General features: G+C 44.4%; 1 protein-coding gene across 1 annotated transcript in view; it reads left to right on the forward strand.

Annotated features, from left to right (window-relative positions):
- The window catches only part of EGFR (epidermal growth factor receptor), a 220,649-nt gene that overhangs the window by 124,253 nt on the left and 77,470 nt on the right, over nucleotides 1-18,926 (forward strand). Inside the window, exons 5-7 of the mRNA XM_081342924.1 lie at nucleotides 13,335-13,403; nucleotides 14,477-14,595; nucleotides 15,383-15,524. Coding sequence (XP_081199050.1) covers nucleotides 13,335-13,403; nucleotides 14,477-14,595; nucleotides 15,383-15,524 — 330 coding nt within the window. The remainder of the gene's footprint in view (nucleotides 1-13,334; nucleotides 13,404-14,476; nucleotides 14,596-15,382; nucleotides 15,525-18,926) is intronic.

Raw genomic sequence — 18,926 nt, forward strand, 5'->3', positions numbered from 1 at the left:
CTCTGGAAGCAGTATTGGGTCAGCCAGCATCTGAAATAAAGGGATGCATGGATAAAGTTTTTCGTGTAAATTCATGGATTGCTAGACAGAGAAAGCTACCTAGAGATGTGGTGGTTTATTTTGCAAAGAGAGAAACTAGAGATGAAGTTATTCAAGCCGCCTATGATACTAAAGTAATGGTTGCTGACCAAGAAGTTTTGGTTTTAAAGGAAATTCCTCCAAAGATTTTAAGGAGAAGAAAGGACTTTGCATTTCTTGTGCAGGAACTTAAGCAACGTGATATAAGGTTCAGATGGGAGATCCCAGTTGGATTGGTGGCGATGCATGAAGATAAAAGATACCGTCTGGTTACTGTGACACAGGCGCGTGATTTCTACAATAATGTTTTAAAAGCAACCCCACTATCACTTCTGGAAGCGGCAAAGGGATCTGGAGAAGAAGATGGACAGACAGAGGAGAATGGTGCTGGAGGGGATCAAACTATAACTTCGTTGGCTGATGTTGGAGAGCTGAGGGTGACGCGTGCTGCTTTAAAAAGAGCAAAACAAATAAAAGAACAAGACCAGCAGAAGTTTATGGAAATTTCAAAGCGTATTTATAGCGAGGCAGTGGGAGGAGCGCGGCCCAAAGGCGACAGAGGGGCTATTAAAGATGTGCTCCAACAGCTTTGGGATGACAAGCATGGCGACTAAATTTCTAACCTGGAACGTTAATGGACTAAACTCGCCTCAGAAGAGAAAGAAAGTTTTTCAATATTTAAAACAATTTAAGATTGATGTTATATGCTTGCAAGAAACGCATATTAGGGCTATGGACCAAAAGTTTTTATTGAACTCAAGGTTGGGTACGCAATTTGTCGCCTCTGCAATGAATAAGAAAAACGGAGTGGTTGTCTATGTTAAAAGTGCTTTAACAGCGGACTTAATTGAAGCAGATAAGCATGGAAGATACGTAATGATAGATTTGTTGTTAGAAGGCAAAAAAACGCTTTTAGTTGGACTGTATGCTCCTAATCAACAACAACAACAAGCTGACTTTTTTAGCTTACTTCATACAAAGCTTACTCAGTTGGATTACAAATCGTTTATTTTTATGGGGGACTGGAATGGTGTTTTGGACGTACAGATGGATAAGGCTGGGTTTTTTAAGCGTGTTCCGTGTCATGCCAGACTGCCTAAATCTTTTTTTGAAATGAAGGATGATTTGGAATTGCGAGACATTTGGCGTGACACACACCCGCATGAAAAGGATTATACTTTTTTTTCTGATAGACATCAATCTTTTTCCAGGATTGACTTTATTTTGTTGACTAACGATTTTTTTTCTAGGATTACGAAGGTAAAGATTTGTGCAAGAGTTATTTCTGACCATAGTCCAGTATGGTTAGAGATTAATAAGGACAATAGAGATAGGCGCTCGTGGCGCGTAAATGAGAACTTGTTTAGAAATCAGAAAAATGTGGAAGAGTGTAAACAGCGAATGAAGGATTTTTTTTGAAATTAATATGAATAAGGATACTTCTATGGACATGGTTTGGGATGCTAGCAAGGCCTATATGAGAGGGGTGTTGATATATATGAATAATAGACACAGACGTACTTTGGAAGCTAGAAGGAAAGAATTGGAGAATGAAATTAAGGAAAAAGAGAATGCCTTGATTCTGAATCCATTGGATGTGAAGACTAAGGAGGTTATTAAGTTATTAAGAGGACAATTTGATAAACTAATGGCTGACCAGGTGGCTACCAATTTGCGGTTTGCCAGGCATAACACTTTTTGCAATGCTAATAAGCCAGGTAGATGGTTAGCTTATAGACTAAGGAAAAAGCAGAGGGCTTCTAATATAGACAAAATTGAATATAAGGGAAAGGTAGTGTTTCAACAGGATCTTATTAAGGAAGCCTTTGTGGATTTTTATTCTAAATTATATGCTAAGGAGAAGATTAACGAAAAAGACATTGATGTATATTTGGAGAATGCTAGCATTCCGGCTCTTACGCAAGTACAAAAAGAGGAGATTAATCAACTGATTACAGAAGAAGAAATACTTACAGCAATTAAGGAGTTGAAGGTGGATAAAGCGCCAGGTACAGATGGTCTGACTGCGGCCTACTACAAAAATTTACAATTAGAGATGATAAAACCGTTAAAGGAATTGTTCCAGATAATCCAGAGAGGGGGAAAGGTGCCTCCGTCTTGGAGAACTGCTTTTATTTCTTTGATTCCGAAGGAAGACCAAGATGTTACTCAAGTAAAAAACTACAGACCGATATCACTATTAAATACAGATTATAAGATATTTGCTAAGGTGTTGGCTAATAGATTGATGAGGGTTCTGCAACAGGTGATTCATGGGGATCAAACTGGGTTTATTAGTGGTAGGCAAATGAAAAATAACGTGAGGCATATAGTTGATGTGTTGGAATTTTTGGAAAGGAACAACCAGATCCCTGTGGCGCTAATTTTTTTAGATGCTGAAAAAGCCTTTGATCAATTGAACTGGCAATTTTTGATGAAAGTTTTAGATAAAATGAATTTTGGGGATAAATTTTTGCAACCAATTAGGGCATTATATCAAAAACAAACAGCCCGAATAATAGTTAATAATAGCTTGTCAGAAGCATGTAATATCGAGAAGGGTACAAGGCAAGGGTGCCCGTTATCGCCTTTGTTATTTGTGTTAACATTGGAGATATTACTGGTAAAAATTCGGAACTCGGAAAGAATTAAGGGTATACAAATTAGAGATCAGGATTATAGATTGAGAGCGTTTGCAGACGATCTGGTTGTTACAGTGACCCAGCCGAAGAGTTCTGTTGTGGACCTGATGGAGATAATAATGCAATATGGGAAGGTTTCTGGATTTAAAGTTAATGTACAAAAAACTAAAATCTTGGCTAAAAATATGACAGCATCGCAAAAGGCCCTTTTAGAAGGGTTAACTGGATTTGAGATTGTTAAAAGGGTCAAATATTTGGGGGTGCTTTTGTCGCCCTCTAATACAAAACTATATAAAAATAACTATGAAAAATTATGGGGAAAAATCCAAAAAGAAATGGAGAGTTGGGAAAAACTGCAATTGTCGTTGTTGGGGCGAATCGCAGCAGTGAAAATGAATGTCCTGCCTAAATTTTTATTTTTATTTCAAATGATACCGGTTCTTAAGAAAGATTCTAATTTGGAGGAATGGCAGAGAGGTATCAACAAATTTGTCTGGGCAGGGAAAAGGCCACGAGTTAAACTTAAGATTATGCAGGATACTCATGAAAGAGGTGGTCTTAAAATGCCTAATCTTAAATTATATTATGAAGCTGCTGCGTTAGCAGGTATAAGTGATTGGATTAATTTGACACAAGAGAGATTATTAAATCTTGAGGGCCATGATTTGCTGTTTGGCTGGCATGCATATTTGTTGTATGATAAGAAGGTAGATAATGTGTTTAGAGTGCATATTTTAAGACAGGCATTGCTGAGAGTTTGGAAGAAGTATAGACATAAGTTAGACTGTAAGATACCATTGTGGGCAATTCCAAAACACGCAATAGAAAATATAAATGTTGGTTTTAAACATGATGTGACTACGTATAAAGAGATTTTAAGCTTGGAAAGAAATGTCTGGTGTTTGAAACCATATAGCCTCTTGCGAGATGAAGAGATTGTTCAAACTTGGTTTCAATATATTCAGCTACGGGCCAGGTGGAAAGAAGACCAGAAAATTGGCTTTACAATGACTGATGAAAATCTGATAAAGCAAATTAGAAATCAGGGACCAGCACATATTAAACGGATATATCTTGCATTGATAGAGATTGACTCAGAAACAGAACTTGTTAAGGACTGTATGGTAAAATGGGCCCAGAACATCCAAGAAGTTATTACAATGGATACGTGGGAAAAGATTTGGGTGAGGAACGTAAAATTTACACAAGCTCAAAATTTAAGAGAGAACTTTTATAAAATGTTTTATAGATGGCATCTAGATCCTAAAAAGCTTGCAAGTATGTATCCGAATTATCAGCCAAAATGTTGGAGGTGTGGTGATGAAGATGCAACATATTTTCACGTATGGTGGACTTGCAAAAAGGTTAAGGCCTTCTGGATTACAATTTGGTGGAATATGCAGAAGATTTTCAAGCAAAGGATAAAGTTTTGTCCGCAACTTTTCTTGTTGGGAATAATTACAGATGCTACGGTTGTGGACACTAAGCTGATGTTGAATTTAATTACGGCAGCAAGACTCTTAATAGGTCAGTATTGGAAGAAAGAGGAACTGCCGACCATAGAAGAATGGACTTTAAAGGTTTCTGACCTGGCAGAGATGGCAAAGATTTCGGCTTATTTGAAAGATCACTCGCAAGAACGTTATATTATGGAATGGAGAAAATGGATTGAGTATATCCAGAACAAATATAGGACTAAAAAGTTTCATGTAGCATTTGAATAAGTCTTCCTTTTCTTTTTCTTTTTTTTTCTTGTTTTCTCTATATATAATTAATATTAATAGTGTTTGTATTATCCTATATGAGCCAGAGAGTGATAGATTTTAGAGTTTATGGTTGTTAGCATATGGATGTTTATGATTGGTTTTTTTTGTTTTTATACCTTGTACTTAGCTCTGGGAAGTCGGGGGGGGAGGGGGAGAGGGGTAGGGAGGGAGGGAGAGGGGAGGGGGAGGGGGGACTGTTAAAGAGAAAATGTATGTTAAAACTTTTCAATAAAAAAAAATTGTTGTCTTCTGTCCCCTGCATGGAGAGGAAGTTCTGGGAATGGACAAGATGCGAGTGGCTGGAGCCAGATCTGGCTCCATGTGTGGCAATGGCAACCATGGAGCGGTGGCGCGCTCCGACCCTCCGGTTAGCACCCTTTTACCCGGGGATGAGGGTGATCAGGCCCCTGAGCTCAGGTTGGTCTATTTTAACGCTAGATCTGTAGTTAACAAAGCTCCCCTCATCCGTGATCTGATCGAGGAGGAATGTGCGGATCTAGCGTGCATCACGGAGACTTGGCTGGGCTCGGAGGGAGGGGTGCCTCTCTCCGAGTTATGCCCGCCGGGTTTCCGGGTGCTGCACCAGCCACGGGCTCAGGGCAGGGGTGGTGGGGTGGCAGTGGTTATTCGGGAGACTTTGTGTCCCCGGGAGGCCACCATTGTCCAGATGGCCGGGAGTGAATCCCTCCTCTTGAGATGTGGTCCTCGGGTTCAGTTGGGCTTGTTGCTTACATACCTGGCGCCCAGCTGTGTGGCAACAGCCCTGCCTGAGCTGCTCGACACCCTCTCAGGGTTGGCGGTGGAGTTTCCCAGGCTTATAGTCCTGGGTGACTTCAACCTGCCATCACTGGGAGGGTCGTCGGAGTTAGCTCGGGAGTTCATGGCCTCCATGACAGCCATGGGCCTGACCCAGGTTATTGAGGGCCCGACTCATGAGGGGGATCATACTCTCGACCTGGTGTTCCTGTCTGGACAGTGGCTGGATGATCTGGGAGGGGGCTCCCCGTCCATCACCCCTCTGTCATGGACAGATCATCACCTCTTGAGGCTGGTTTTCCGTCATGCCACCCCCCGCCGCTGGGCGGCGGAACCGACCAGGTGGTTCCGCCCCAGGCGCCTAATGGACCCGGATCGGTTCCAGAGGGCACTTGGGCCTATACCTATCACCCTTACCCACAGCCCAGTCGATGATCTGGTGGAGGCCTGGGAAACGGCTGCCACCAGGGCACTCAACTGCGTTGTACCCATGCGACCTCTGACCCGTCGCAGATCCCGTTGGGCCCCATGGTTCTCTGTGGAGCTCCGGGAGATGAAGCGTCGGAGACGAGGTCTAGAGAGCGGTTGGAGGTCCAGCCGGTCCGAATCCGACCGATTGCAGTTAAGAACCTTTATAAGGTCTTATCTTGCGGCGATAAGGATGGCGAAGTCTAACTACTTTGCCGCCCTTATCGCGTCCGCCGATAATCGCCCGGCCGCCCTGTTTAGGGTGACTCGCTCCCTCCTTAACCAGGAGGTGAGAGAGGATCCCTTGCAGGGACGAGCCGAGGAGTTTAGTCATCATCTGGCGGACAAAATCGCTCGGATCCGGACTGGCTTGGACTCTGACTGGGCAGAGTCTGAGGTGGAGGAATCAGGCGGTCTTGAGCACGTTATCTGGACTGAGTTCGACCCTGTTTCCCCTGATGATGTGGACAGGATCATGGGGAGACTGAGCACCACCACCTGTTTGTTGGATCCGTGCCCCTCCTGGCTAGCTTATGCGGCTCGGGAGGGAACACGAGGCTGGTTCCATGCAGTAATAACTGCTTCCTTGAAGGAGGGTGTCTTTCCTGCCGCCTTGAAGGAGGCGGTGGTGAGACCCCTTCTCAAGAAGCCTGCTTTGGACCCGGCTGTTTTAAACAACTATCGTCCAGTCTCCAACCTTCGCTTTCTGGCGAAGGTTGTTGAGAGTGTGGTGGCGCATCAGCTCCCTCTGTTCCTGGAGGAAACTGATTATCTGGACCCGTACCAATCGGGCTTCAGGCCCGGACACAGCACGGAGACGGCATTGGTCGCGCTGGTGAATGATCTCTGGAGGGCCAGGGACAGGGGTTGTTCCTCTGTCCTGGTCCTATTAGATCTCTCAGCGGCGTTCGATACCATCGACCATGGTATCTTGCTGCGACGTCTCAGGGGGCTGGGAGTGGGAGGCACCATTTTACGGTGGTTCTCCTCCTACCTCCAGGGCCGCTCGCAGTCGGTGTTGACAGGAGGGCAGAGATCCGCCCCGAGGTCTCTCATTTGTGGAGTTCCTCAGGGGTCGGTTCTCTCGCCCCTCCTGTTCAACATCTATATGAAGCCGCTGGGCGAGATCATTCGTGGTTTTGGGGTGGGGTATCACCAGTACGCTGATGATACCCAACTTTTTCTTTCCACCCCGAACCAACCCAGTGATGCCCTCTCCGTGATGTCCCGGTGCCTGGAGGCGGTTCAGGTCTGGATGGGGAGAAACAGGCTTCGTCTCAATCCCGCCAAGACTGAGTGGCTGTGCATATCGGCATCTCGGGTTAACCAAGTTATTCCATCCTTAATGATGGGGGGTGAGGTGTTACCCCCCGTTGATAGGGCTCGCAACTTGGGTGTCCTCCTGGATTCACGGCTCAATTTTGAAGACCATATAGGAGCCGTGACCAGGGGGGCTTTTGCACAGGTTCGCCTGGTGCGCCAGTTGCGTCCCTATCTGGACCGAGACGCCCTATGCACAGTTACTCATGCGCTTGTGACCTCCCGTTTGGACTACTGTAACGCTCTCTACATGGGGCTGCCCTTGAAGACCACACGGAGGCTTCAACTGGTGCAGAATGTGGCCGCGCGAGTTGTAATGGGGGTTTCCCGATACTCCCATGTAACACCTCTACTCCGCGAGCTGCATTGGCTTCCGGTTGCCCTCCGGGTGAAATTCAAGGTGCTGGTCATTACCTATAAAGCCCTACATGGCCTGGGTCCGGGTTATTTGAGGGAACACCTGCTGCCGGCATCAAATGCCCTTCGCCCAGTGCGCTCCCACAGGGAGGGTCTGCTCAGGGTTCCGCCGGTGAGAGATTGCCGGCGGGTGACACCCAGGGATAGGGCCTTCTCAGTGGGAGCGCCTGCCCTCTGGAACCAGCTGCCGGTGGAGCTGAGAACTGCCCCCGACCTCCGATCATTCCGCCGGGGCCTGAAGACCTGGCTCTTTGAGCTCTCGGGCCCAGGCTGAGGAGAAATTTTTAATTGGGGTTTTAATTGTGTACAGGGTCAATTTAATATTTTTTAATTCGGTTTTAACTTTTGTATGTTGCATTTTTTAATTCCCTGTAAACCGCCCTGAGTCCTCAGGGAAAGGGCGGTATATAAATGCAACTAAATAAATAAATAAATAAATAAGCCTGCTAAGGCCGTCTGCATGGCCCATGTCTTTGCTGGGTTTGTGGATCAGCCTGTCGCTGTAGGCTGATATAAAAATGGACCACCTTAACATTCTGGGGGAAATAGTCCCAACAATGGCTTGTGGTCAGTAAAGACCATAAATTGGCAGCCGTACAAATAATCATGGAATTTTTTAAATCCTGGCCATGATAGCCAAGACCTCTTTGTCGATCTGAAAATAATTGCGCTCAGCCAAGGACAAGGTCCTTGAATAGTAAGCAATAGAGGACTGAGTTCCATCAGCCAACAAATGACTGAGTACAGCCCCAACCCCATAAGGGGATGCGAAAACTGGCAAGTTTTCATTAAAGTGTGTGAGCACTGAATTTGAGGACAGTAGTGATTTTACCGCCTTAAAACTGTTTTCCTGAACCTTGGTCCATTTCCACAGGGTGTTCTTGTCTAAGAGCCGGTGTAATGGCTCGGCCACTGTGGCCTTGTTAGGAAGGAACACGTGTTGAAAATGTTGGATTCCCAGGAATGCCTGGAGCATTCCTTTAGACCTGGGGCTTGGTGCCAGCTGAATTGCCTTCAACTTGGACTCTGCAGGATGGATGCCTTTGGCATCGGTACTGAACCCCATAAATTCAGTGGAAGGGACCCCAATTTTGCATTTGTCCTTCCTCAGCTTGAGTCCCTCTGTGCGGAACCACTGAAGGATGGCTTTGAGCCGCCTTGCCAGGACTTCAGTGGACTCTCCGGAAATGGGTACATCATCAAAATAGGGGCAGACCCCCGGAATATCCTTGAGTGTATGCTCCATTACTCCCTGGAAGATTTCTGGGGCTACACTAACCCCGAATTGGAGGCACTTGACCTTAAAAGCCCCCCTATGTGTCACAATTGTTTGTGCAGCTGCTGTGGCCTTATCCACTGGTAACTGCTGATAGGCCTGTGCCAAATCTAACTTAGCAAACATGCTACCCCCTTGCAGTGATGCCAAAATGTGGCTAATGACTGGCACCGGGTACTTGTGCTGCTGCAGTGCCTGGTTAATGGTGCACTTGTAATCAGAGCAAATCCTGATCTCCCGGTTGGCCTTAAGTGATGTAACAATACAAGTTTCCCACTCCCCACCATCTATGGGCTGTAGTACCCCCTGACTGACCAGCTTGTCCAGCTCTGCATCACGTTTGTGCTTTAATACAAAAGGCACATGACGGGGCTTGACCCTAATTGGTGTTATGGAGGGATCAAGCTTTTTTTTTCTCTCCACAAGATGGTGGCAGGTCCACACGCAGCGGCTCTGAGCTCCCGGTACTGGTGTGTGGTGATTGGACTAATATGTGTATGGATGAATGTTCACAGTGTAGTGCAAGGGGCTAAAATAGCCTACTCACGTATAGAGCTGTTAAACATCGGGCTTGCAAGGCAATCTGAAATTACTAGTGATTTTCAGCAGTCACAAAACATACCGAACTGCATAGCGAGGCCTCCAGGATCTCCATGGATTGTCTTCGGGCTGGGGAGGAGACGACGTAAGCGAAAGAGAAAGGAGCGAAAGCAAAAACGTGGCTGCAGGGCTGGAACTCTGACACGTCTTCGAAGGCAGCCTTTTAGACCAACATTGCCGAGCCTTTTTCTGAGCAATGCCAGATCCCTCGTCCATAAAATTGACGAATTACAGCTGAAGTTAGCAGAAAGCAGGCTTCTTCAGGAATGTTGTGTGATAGTTGTCACGGAGACCTGGCTACATTCAGAGATACCGAATGAAGCTGTGGAGTTGATAAACCAAGTTTTTTACCGCTCTGACAGAGATAAACGCTCCGGGAAGGGTAAAGGAGGAGGACTGTGTGTGTATATACACTGTGAATGGTGTGTTAACAGCAGATTGGTATATACGTATTGCTCCCCAGATGTGGAACTGATGACTGTTATATGTAGGCCTTTCTATCTGCCTAGAGAAATTACTGTGGTAATTATTATAGCTGTTTATATTCCACCTGATGCCAATGTCAACATGGCACTTTCTAAGTTGTATGACATCATCACCAGGCAGCAGCAAACTCACCCAGAGGGCGCTCTTGTCGTGGCTGGGGACTTCAATCAAGCTTGTCTGAAGACAGTTCTCCCTAGGTTTGTACAGTATGTGCAAGTTTCCACCAGAGGGAAGAACACTTTGGACCACGTGTATTCCAATCTGAAGCAGGCATACAGAGCTTTTCCTCTTCCCCACCTGGGTACATCTGACCATCTTTCACTCCTGTTGTGCCCAAAGTATGTTCCTCTCAGGAAAAGGACTCAGGCAGTCACAAAAAGGGTCAGAACCTGGCCAGTGGGTGCTCTCAGTCGGTTGCAGGACTGCTTTGAAACCACTGACTGGAGTGTATTTGAAAAACAAGATCTAAATTCATATACAGATGCCGTACTCTCTTATATTAGAACATGCACTGACAGTGTAACAACGGATAAGTGCATTAGAGTTTATGGGAACTGTAAACCCTGGATGACTGCAGAGATACGAACACTCCTGAGAGCCCGGGATTCTGCCTTTAAGGCGGGGGACAGGGACAGATACAGAGAGGCCAGGGCAAATCTCAGAAGAGGCATTAGGATGGCAAAACAACAATACAAACAAAAGGTGGAGAACCATTTAGCGAACAACGATCCGAGGCAAGTATGGCAGGGACTGCAGCACTTAACCAACTATAAGGGCAGCATGAGGAGCATGGCAAACACCGATGCCTCATTGTCTGAGGAGCTGAATATCTTCTTCGCCCGCTATGAGGTTAAAAGACCAGACCCCGTAGCCTCTGCTGGCCGGCCTTCTGACTCTCAGCCACTCACCCTGTGTGAACACCAAGTGAGAGCTGTATTGAAGGATGTGAATCCCAGCAAAGCCGCAGGCCCAGATGGGGTGCTGGGGATAGTGGTCAGGAATTGTGCCGATCAATTAGCAGGGGTCCTGACAAGGATTTTTAACATCTCCTTGCAAACGGCATGTGTACCATCATGCTTGAAGGCAGCTACCATTGTCCCAGTCCCCAAGAAAACTGCAGTTGAGTGCCTGAATGACTACAGACCTATTGCATTAACGTCTGTAGTCATGAAATGCTTCGAAAGATTGGTTCTCCAACATCTTAGGACATGCCTCCCACTGGACTTTGATAAACATCAATTTGCCTACAGGGGAAATAGGTCGACAGACGATGCCATAGCTACTGCTTTACATTCTGTAGCAAGTCATCTAGAGAAACCTGGAAGTTACTTCAGGATGCTTTTTGTTGACTACAGCTCAGCTTTCAACACCATTTTGCCGAGCATTCTCATCGAGAAGCTGACTGACTTGAAATTCTCCCCCGCTATCTGCGATTGGATTCAAGACTTTCTTAGGGATCGGGTACAAACAGTGAGGGTCGGTTCTGCTTTGTCCACCCCCCTGAAGCTTTGCACTGGCATGCCACAGGGCTGTGTGCTTAGCCCCTACCTGTACTCTTTATACACTTATGATTGTGCATCATCTGACCCATCCACTGCGATAATCAAGTTCGCAGATGATACAACTGTGGTGGGTCTTATTACAGGTGGGGATGAGACAGCATATAGGGCGGAGGTACAAAAACTATCCATTATGGTGTAGTAACAACAACTTGCACCTAAACATCGGCAAGATGAAAGAGATGGTGTTAGACTTCCGGAGAAAAAAGGAGGAACCTGCCCCACTTTACATCGGGGAGGACTGTGTAGAGAGAGTTTCCTCCTTTAAATTTCTGGGAGTCTACCTCTGTGCAGATCTCACCTGGAAAGTTAACACAACCCAGGTGGCTAGAAAGGCCCAACAGAGGCTTCACTTTCTTAGGATCTTGCGGAAGAACAGGGTAGAACAACAGCTAATGACCCTCTTTTACCGGTCTACCATAGAGAGCGTCCTCTCGTATGGTATTGTGGTTTGGTATGCTGGTCTGACAGTCGCGGATAGGAAAGTATTGCAGAGGGTAGTGAGCACAGCACAAGACATTGTGGGCTGTTCCCTGACACCACTGGATGACATTGCCAGGGCTCGTTGCCTTGGAAGAGTGAGGAAGATTCTCAGGGATGACTCACACCCTGGACGGTATCTCTCCTACCATCCGTCAGCTGTAGTCAGCTCGTTGCAGGCAATAAGCGAGACGAAGGTTCCAAACAGTAACATGCTTTATTGCAGTCAAGCAGAACAGAACTGAAACAGTGGCTGCTGAGCAGCTATTTATATGGTTGGCCACTAGGCGGAGGCCAATAGATTTGAAGGAAGCCATTCCCGCCCCAATTCTACCAATGATAGCCCTGGAGACAATAAGTTGGGATTAGTCAGTAGCCATTACACATATACACCATTGAGCAACCGTTAATGCAGCATTTAAACAGACACGTGAATCAGTACAAGCAAAACCCCCAATACATTACAGGTATGATACTGGAAGAAGTTCCTCTGCTCTGTATCAATGGAGATGGAAAGATTTTCTTGTTGGATTGTGGTGTCGATATGCAAACTATTAAGCATATTGTGCAACACTCTATGACATGCATTGTTTGGTTCCCTAGAAAATCTGCACAAAGCAACACCAGAGGCAATTGCCTAGAATAGATAACTGAATTGGACATCTAGTTATGAGGCCACTGCCATACCCCCATAGACGTTTTGTGTATAACTACATGGATTGTGTGTATATATTTACTCCTCTTCTGTCATATTCTTCTCATACACTCAAGTAATAAAAAATAAAACCACACTTCTCATTTTTGCTCATTAGCAACTTTGCATATCTTCACTGTTTGCTGTTCTATAGAAATAGTAAATCAGAAAGTTAAAATTATTTTTATGCTTCATAATATGGAATAATTCATTGAAATAGAATTGATAGCTATTCCAAATTGATACCTTCCAAATGTGTGAGATTACCATTCCCAGAATTCCCAGCAGCATAACACTAAAATGATTTGATTTCTTGATAAAGAAATGTAATTGTATCTTAAATTTGGAAGGAAAAAATCCCCAAAGAAAATGTATTTGTTTCCTTTATTTTGTTTTCATTTATTTTGCTGATACTCTTACCCCTAGGAATCAATATTCAGCTTTATTGCAGAGCATGTATTAATAATTTTAAATAAACAGTATTGGTAAGTAAATAATTTATTTAAATGGCCCAGTTTTCAACTATTAATAAACATGACACCACTGATTATTTGGATGCAAGTGATAATACTTAGATATTATCTAAGTATTATCTATATGAAAGCAAAGCATGGAAGATTTGGCAATTGGTAAAATACTGAGTTTGAGATTCATAGTGCCCAGAATGTGACTTCAAAACTGACAACTGTTATTGATTTGTGAAAAAAGTTTCCTATAAAACTTGAGTTTTTCATAAAATTGGCATGAATACATTTATAATATTCAGAGACATTCTGTATTTTTCCCCCTTAGGTTCTCCTTGTCATCCGAATTGCACAAGAGGGCATTGCTGGGGTGCTGGCGAAGAGAATTGCCAAATATGTAAGAACATACATTGCTTTCCACCCCACTTCTGTTGAGATAGGATAGGATAGGATAGGATAGGATAGGATAGGATAGGATAGGATAGGATAGGATAGGATAGGATAGTGATTTAATGGGTAAGTAAATTAAATAGACTTTTTATATCTTCTGGCCTGTTCTCTTATACAATAATGATCAGCTAATTATGCATCATTTTGCGAAAGCAAAATGTAAATCTTGTTTCCATTGGTTTCAGATTCCTAGGTCTCAGAAAGAAACAGTGTACAGGTAGTCCTCAACTTATGACCACAACTGAGCCCAAAATTTCTGTTGTTAAGTGAGTCAGTTGTTAAGTGAACTTTGGCCCATTTTTCTTGTCACAACTATTAAATGAATCACTGCAGCTGTTAAGTAAAACAGTTGTTAAGTGAATCTAGCTTTCCCATTGACTTTGCTGGTCAAAAACATAGAACATCATCAGAGTTGAACAGGCGTTGGAAATCTTCTAGTCCAACCCCCTGCTCAAGCAGGAGACCCTATGCCACTTCAGACAAATGGCTGTCCAGTCTCTTCTTAAAAGCCTCCAATGCTGGAGCACCCACAACCTGTTTCACTGGTTGATTGTTCTTACTGTTAGGAAGTTTCTCCTTAATTCCATGTTGCTTCTCTCCTTGATTAGTTTCTATCCATTGTTTCTTGCCTTGCCTTCTGGTGCTTTGAAAACCCCTTCTTTGTGGTAGCCCCTTAAATACTGGAATCTGCTATCATGTCACCCCTAGTCCTTCTTTTCACTAGACTAGACATACCTAATTCCTGAAGCCATTGTTTATAAGTTCTATCCTCCAGCCCCTTAATCAGCTGTGTTGCTCTTCTCTGCACTCTTTCCAGTCTCAACATCTTTTTATATCCATCTTTTTAAAACCATAGTGACCATACAGACTACCTGTAACTAAACTGTGACTCAATCAAATAATATTTATGATTTCTAAAAAGTGTTCAAAGTATTAAATATTTAAATACTTTAAAAATATTTTAATAAATATTTTATTTGTAAAACATGTAGTTTAACTTGTGCTATTTTCAACTTTCAGTAACTAAGATTGACTGTGCAGCACAGTGCTCAGGTCGATGCAAGGGAAGATTACCAAGTGACTGCTGTCATACTCAGTGCGCAGCAGGATGTACAGGTCCTAAAGAAAGTGACTGCTTGGTAAGGAAGCTATAGAAACTTGCCTAACATTTTAGCAATATAGAAAAGGAAATAAAATTCTGATTATTGTGCTTAATTTTTTAAAGTATTAATTACAATAAATAAACAAAGCAATAAAAAGTAATATAACAAATATATACAAAAAAATAAGTCTTTGTGCTTTAATCTCATTCTTAAATTGAAAATTCAGTAAGGTTGTATTTTGACATAATATAACTGATTACCATTTCTTTTAATTATAATTATCCTAGCTGTTTTTAGTTAGTCCCATATTATATTTACTTTTTTTTTTAAATTTGGTCTCCCCCCATCTGTCCTGGAAGAGAAATATAGGAAAACTCCATAGGAAACTCATTATTGCTTTTGTGAAAATGAATACCATAGAAAGCAGAGCCCATGTTCTTTTGTATTGCCAATTATACAAGGATATTCATAACCAGTTGATTATTCCTCCTTTAGTCAAATTTCTGGAACAGTAATAGCGTCTGTTACACCATCAAAATAAATTTATTTCTCTTAAAGTAGCAAAATGTTGCTACATTATGTGTAAACTTTGCCCACAATAATTCTTGTTCTTAGGGGATAGTTTGTGTTGTTCATTTTATTGAATGTATCTTTATTGGTCAATGACAAAAATAATATTTCAATCTTGTCTGTCTACATTAAAGGTTGGATGGATGGAATATTGAATTCTCCGAATTTTAGTCTTAAGTAGTTGTTTAAAATCCACTGTTGTCACTTCCTGACACTGTTAAAACAAAAGATTATTTGGATTACCTTTTTATAGGCATGTCGCAAGTTTTGGGATGATGCAACTTGCAAGGAGTCTTGCCCAGCTTTACAAATATACAATCCCTATACTTATCAATTGGAAGATAACCCAGAAGGAAAGTACAGTTTTGGAGCAACTTGTGTAAAAAACTGTCCACGTAAGTTAAATAAATATTATTATTTATGTTAAATTTTATTTAACAAAGCTAGTTAAGTTTCTTTTTATCTTTTATTTGGGATGCTTGATATTAACTCCAAATTTGTATTTCAGGAAATTATTCCTATATGCCTATGCATTGTAAAATGAAGAATCAGAAATATGGTAGTAGGTATGGAGTGCTAAACTTGTGAAAAATAAATGAAATACTGGAATATGTTTTGAAGGAATTTATTTATAAACATATACATCCATAAGAATTTACTCTTGAGATTTAATTCAATGGAGAAAAGAATTTGGGGAAAATCTAATAAATTAAGTCAGGGGTTTATATATAAGGAATGTGTGTGAATATTCTGTCAGCTCTTTGGCAGGTGTAATTTGTATAGCTTTCATCACAATTTAATTCTAAGTATCATATGGGTATCTTTCTATATTGTGTTTTTCAGTTAGAAAATGTGAGTAGCCAGGGAGACTTCAGTGTGATGAAAAAGTAAATTCTCAGTTACCTCTACTACTTTTGAAAAATGACAAAACTGATTTCAGCATTGCATCCATCTAGGATGTTCCAGTTCCAAATTTTCCTTATTCAGTCTATTTGGCATTAAATTAACAGATTTTCTGGAGAAATATTTAAACTGAATCACGGGGACAGTGAGTTCATTGATATAGAACATTCCTGTCCCCAGCAATCTAAAACTAATAGGCTTATCAGTGCATATAACATAGATATGTGTGCAGAAAAGAATATCAACCTTGCTGTCAAGCAAAATCAAGCTTTTAATAGTGAGTGCCACACCAAGTGCACTAATCAAACATATGGTAAGGAAGTAGGGGAACTCAGGTACCACACAGGTTATGTAGAAAGTAAACCCAGGGCCAATCATAAAGGACTCAAATGTCTATACACTATCACACAGAGTATGAGCAATAAACAGGCTGAATTAGAAATTCAAGTAAATGAAGGCAGATATGATATCATTGCCATTACGGAAACTTGGAGTGATGAAACCCACAAATGGAACACACAGCTAGAGGGATTTAAATTATTTGAAAGAAACAAACCAAATAAAAGAGTAGGTGGAGTTGCTTTCTATATAAGAAATAACTACATCTCTACAGAAATAGAGCACAACGATAATAAAAAACTGTCTTGAATGCATTTGGGTCAATATAAAAAGGGAGGAGGGAATGACATTGCCATAGGTATATACCAGGGGTCGGCAACCTGAAAAAGGAAAAGAGCCACTGGGAACTGGTTCCATCACACACACACAAAAGTGGGAGCCGCGTGCGTGCGTCCATGCATGCGCATGTGCAAAAATCATCTTGCGCATGCGCAAAAAACATCTTGCGCATGCGCAAAAAACATCTTGCGCATGCGCAAAATGTTTTTTCTTGTGCATGCGCGGATGCCCGCGGTTGCCACCTTCCTGTGTGTGTGATGGAACCGGTTCCCAGTGGCAGCGGCACCACCGCCTTCGGCAGCCTGCAAACATCCCGCGGCAGCTCTCCCAAAGAGAGGAGGGCAGCGGCTTAATGAGCGGCGCCACTGCCCGTTCTGAGAGGTGCGCGCGCACCTCTGCGCAAACAGGCGGCGGTGGCGCTCTTTCGGGGAGCTGCCGCGGCACGTTTGCAGGCTGCCGAAGGCGGCAGCTCTGCAGGCGGGCCGCGGCAGCTGTTGCGGCCTATGGGCGCGACATTCGGCAGGGCCCCTCTTCGCAGCACGGCGTGAGGCCCTCACCCCCCACGGACGCACCCTCCTCGCCACGGGAGCCACCCCCGCCATCCTCGCACAGCACTAGCGCAGGCCCACCTCGTCTTGGGGGCCTGCCCTCCGCACGCCGGCTACATCCTCTGATCAACCGACGCCGCCAGGGAGACTGCCCGGCAGCTGGCCAGCGCATGCATGCGCAGGACGCCTCTGCCAGGACCTGGCTGATGCAAGCAGGCCCCGCGACATCCATGCCCGGGGCCGGGGCCGCCCAGGCTGGAACACGCCTGGACGCAGCGTGGGATGGTGGCAACAGGCTGGACAGGCGACGACTTGACAATGCGGCGCTGGGGGCCCCGCCCCTTCTACCTACTAGCCTGGCTGGAGACGCGACGGCGGCAGCAACCATGGAGAAAGAAGAGGGGGCCGTGAACCGGTGGTGGGAGGGGGCTATACACGGGTGGGTGATGGGTGTGGGAAGGGGGAGTGACGGGCCACGTGGGGGTGGTCCCAAAGCACAAGGGAGCCTACCCGGCGGCCAGACGGCGTTGGGAGGCAGGGGTGGGGCAGGAGACATTGCCACGGAAGGGTGGGGTGGTAAAAGGGGGTGGGCGTGGTTGGGTGGGGTGGGCATTGGCGGTGGGGGGGTATATAGCAGCGTTGGTTGCAAGTAGCAGCCAACGCTGACTTTGCTTTCTTTCGGATCATTGTTTGCCGTTAGTATTCGCAATAAACTTTTTTCCTGGAAAGTCAGCTCACGTTCCGGCTGCGTTTCTTCATTACTCTTCCAGACAGGCTGAGAGCAGCTTTCCAGACGGGCGGCACCGCTGCCCGTTTTGAGAGGTGCGTGCGCACCTCTCCAAAGGTTTGGAGAGGTGCACGCGCATCTCCGCCCATTCGGAGACGTGCGCACGCACCTCTCCAAACGGGCGGTGCCACTCTCCATTTGGAGAGGTGCGCGCGCACCACTGCCCGTTCGAAGAGGTGCGCGCGCATCGGGCAGCTGGGAGCCACAGGAGATGGCTCAAAGAGCCGCATGCGGCTCCGGAGCCGCGGGTTGCCGACCCGTGGTATATATTATAGGCCACCCAACCAAACAGAAGAAATAGATGAACTTTTTGCTAGTCAGTTAACTAAGGTATGTTAGGAAGCACATCACAATAGTAATGGGAGAGTTTAATTATCCTGACATCAACTGGGAGACAAACTGCAACAACTGGAAGATCAAACTGAAATTCAATGGTGAAAAAAGTAAGGTTCTACATTTAGGCAAGAAAAACCAAATGCACAGGTACAGTATAAGTCTGTGGTGGTGAACGTATTGCACATGTGCCACAGGTGGCACACAGAGCCCTCTCTGTGGGCACGCACACCATCACCCCAGTCCTAAACCTTCAGCTGGGTTTTATAAAACATGTTTGCTTTATGCCTCTGCCGCCATGTGCAAAAAAAGAAAAAGGTTCAATCAATCAATCAATCAATCAATTTCAACTTTTCATGGGACAAAAAAAAGATATCGCAAAGTTGGAATTGATTGATTGAACTTTTTAGTCCCACCCAATCTGCTGTTATCACTGCAGCCACGCCCACCCAATTGGCCACACCCACTTGGCATCTGACGGTACATAAGTGGGTTTTGGGTTGCAGTTTGGGCACTCAATCTCTAAAAGGTTTGCCATCACTGGTATA

Source organism: Vipera berus (genome assembly GCF_964194415.1).
Source record: "Vipera berus genome assembly, chromosome: Z".
In the NCBI taxonomy this organism is placed as follows: domain Eukaryota; kingdom Metazoa; phylum Chordata; class Lepidosauria; order Squamata; family Viperidae; genus Vipera; species Vipera berus.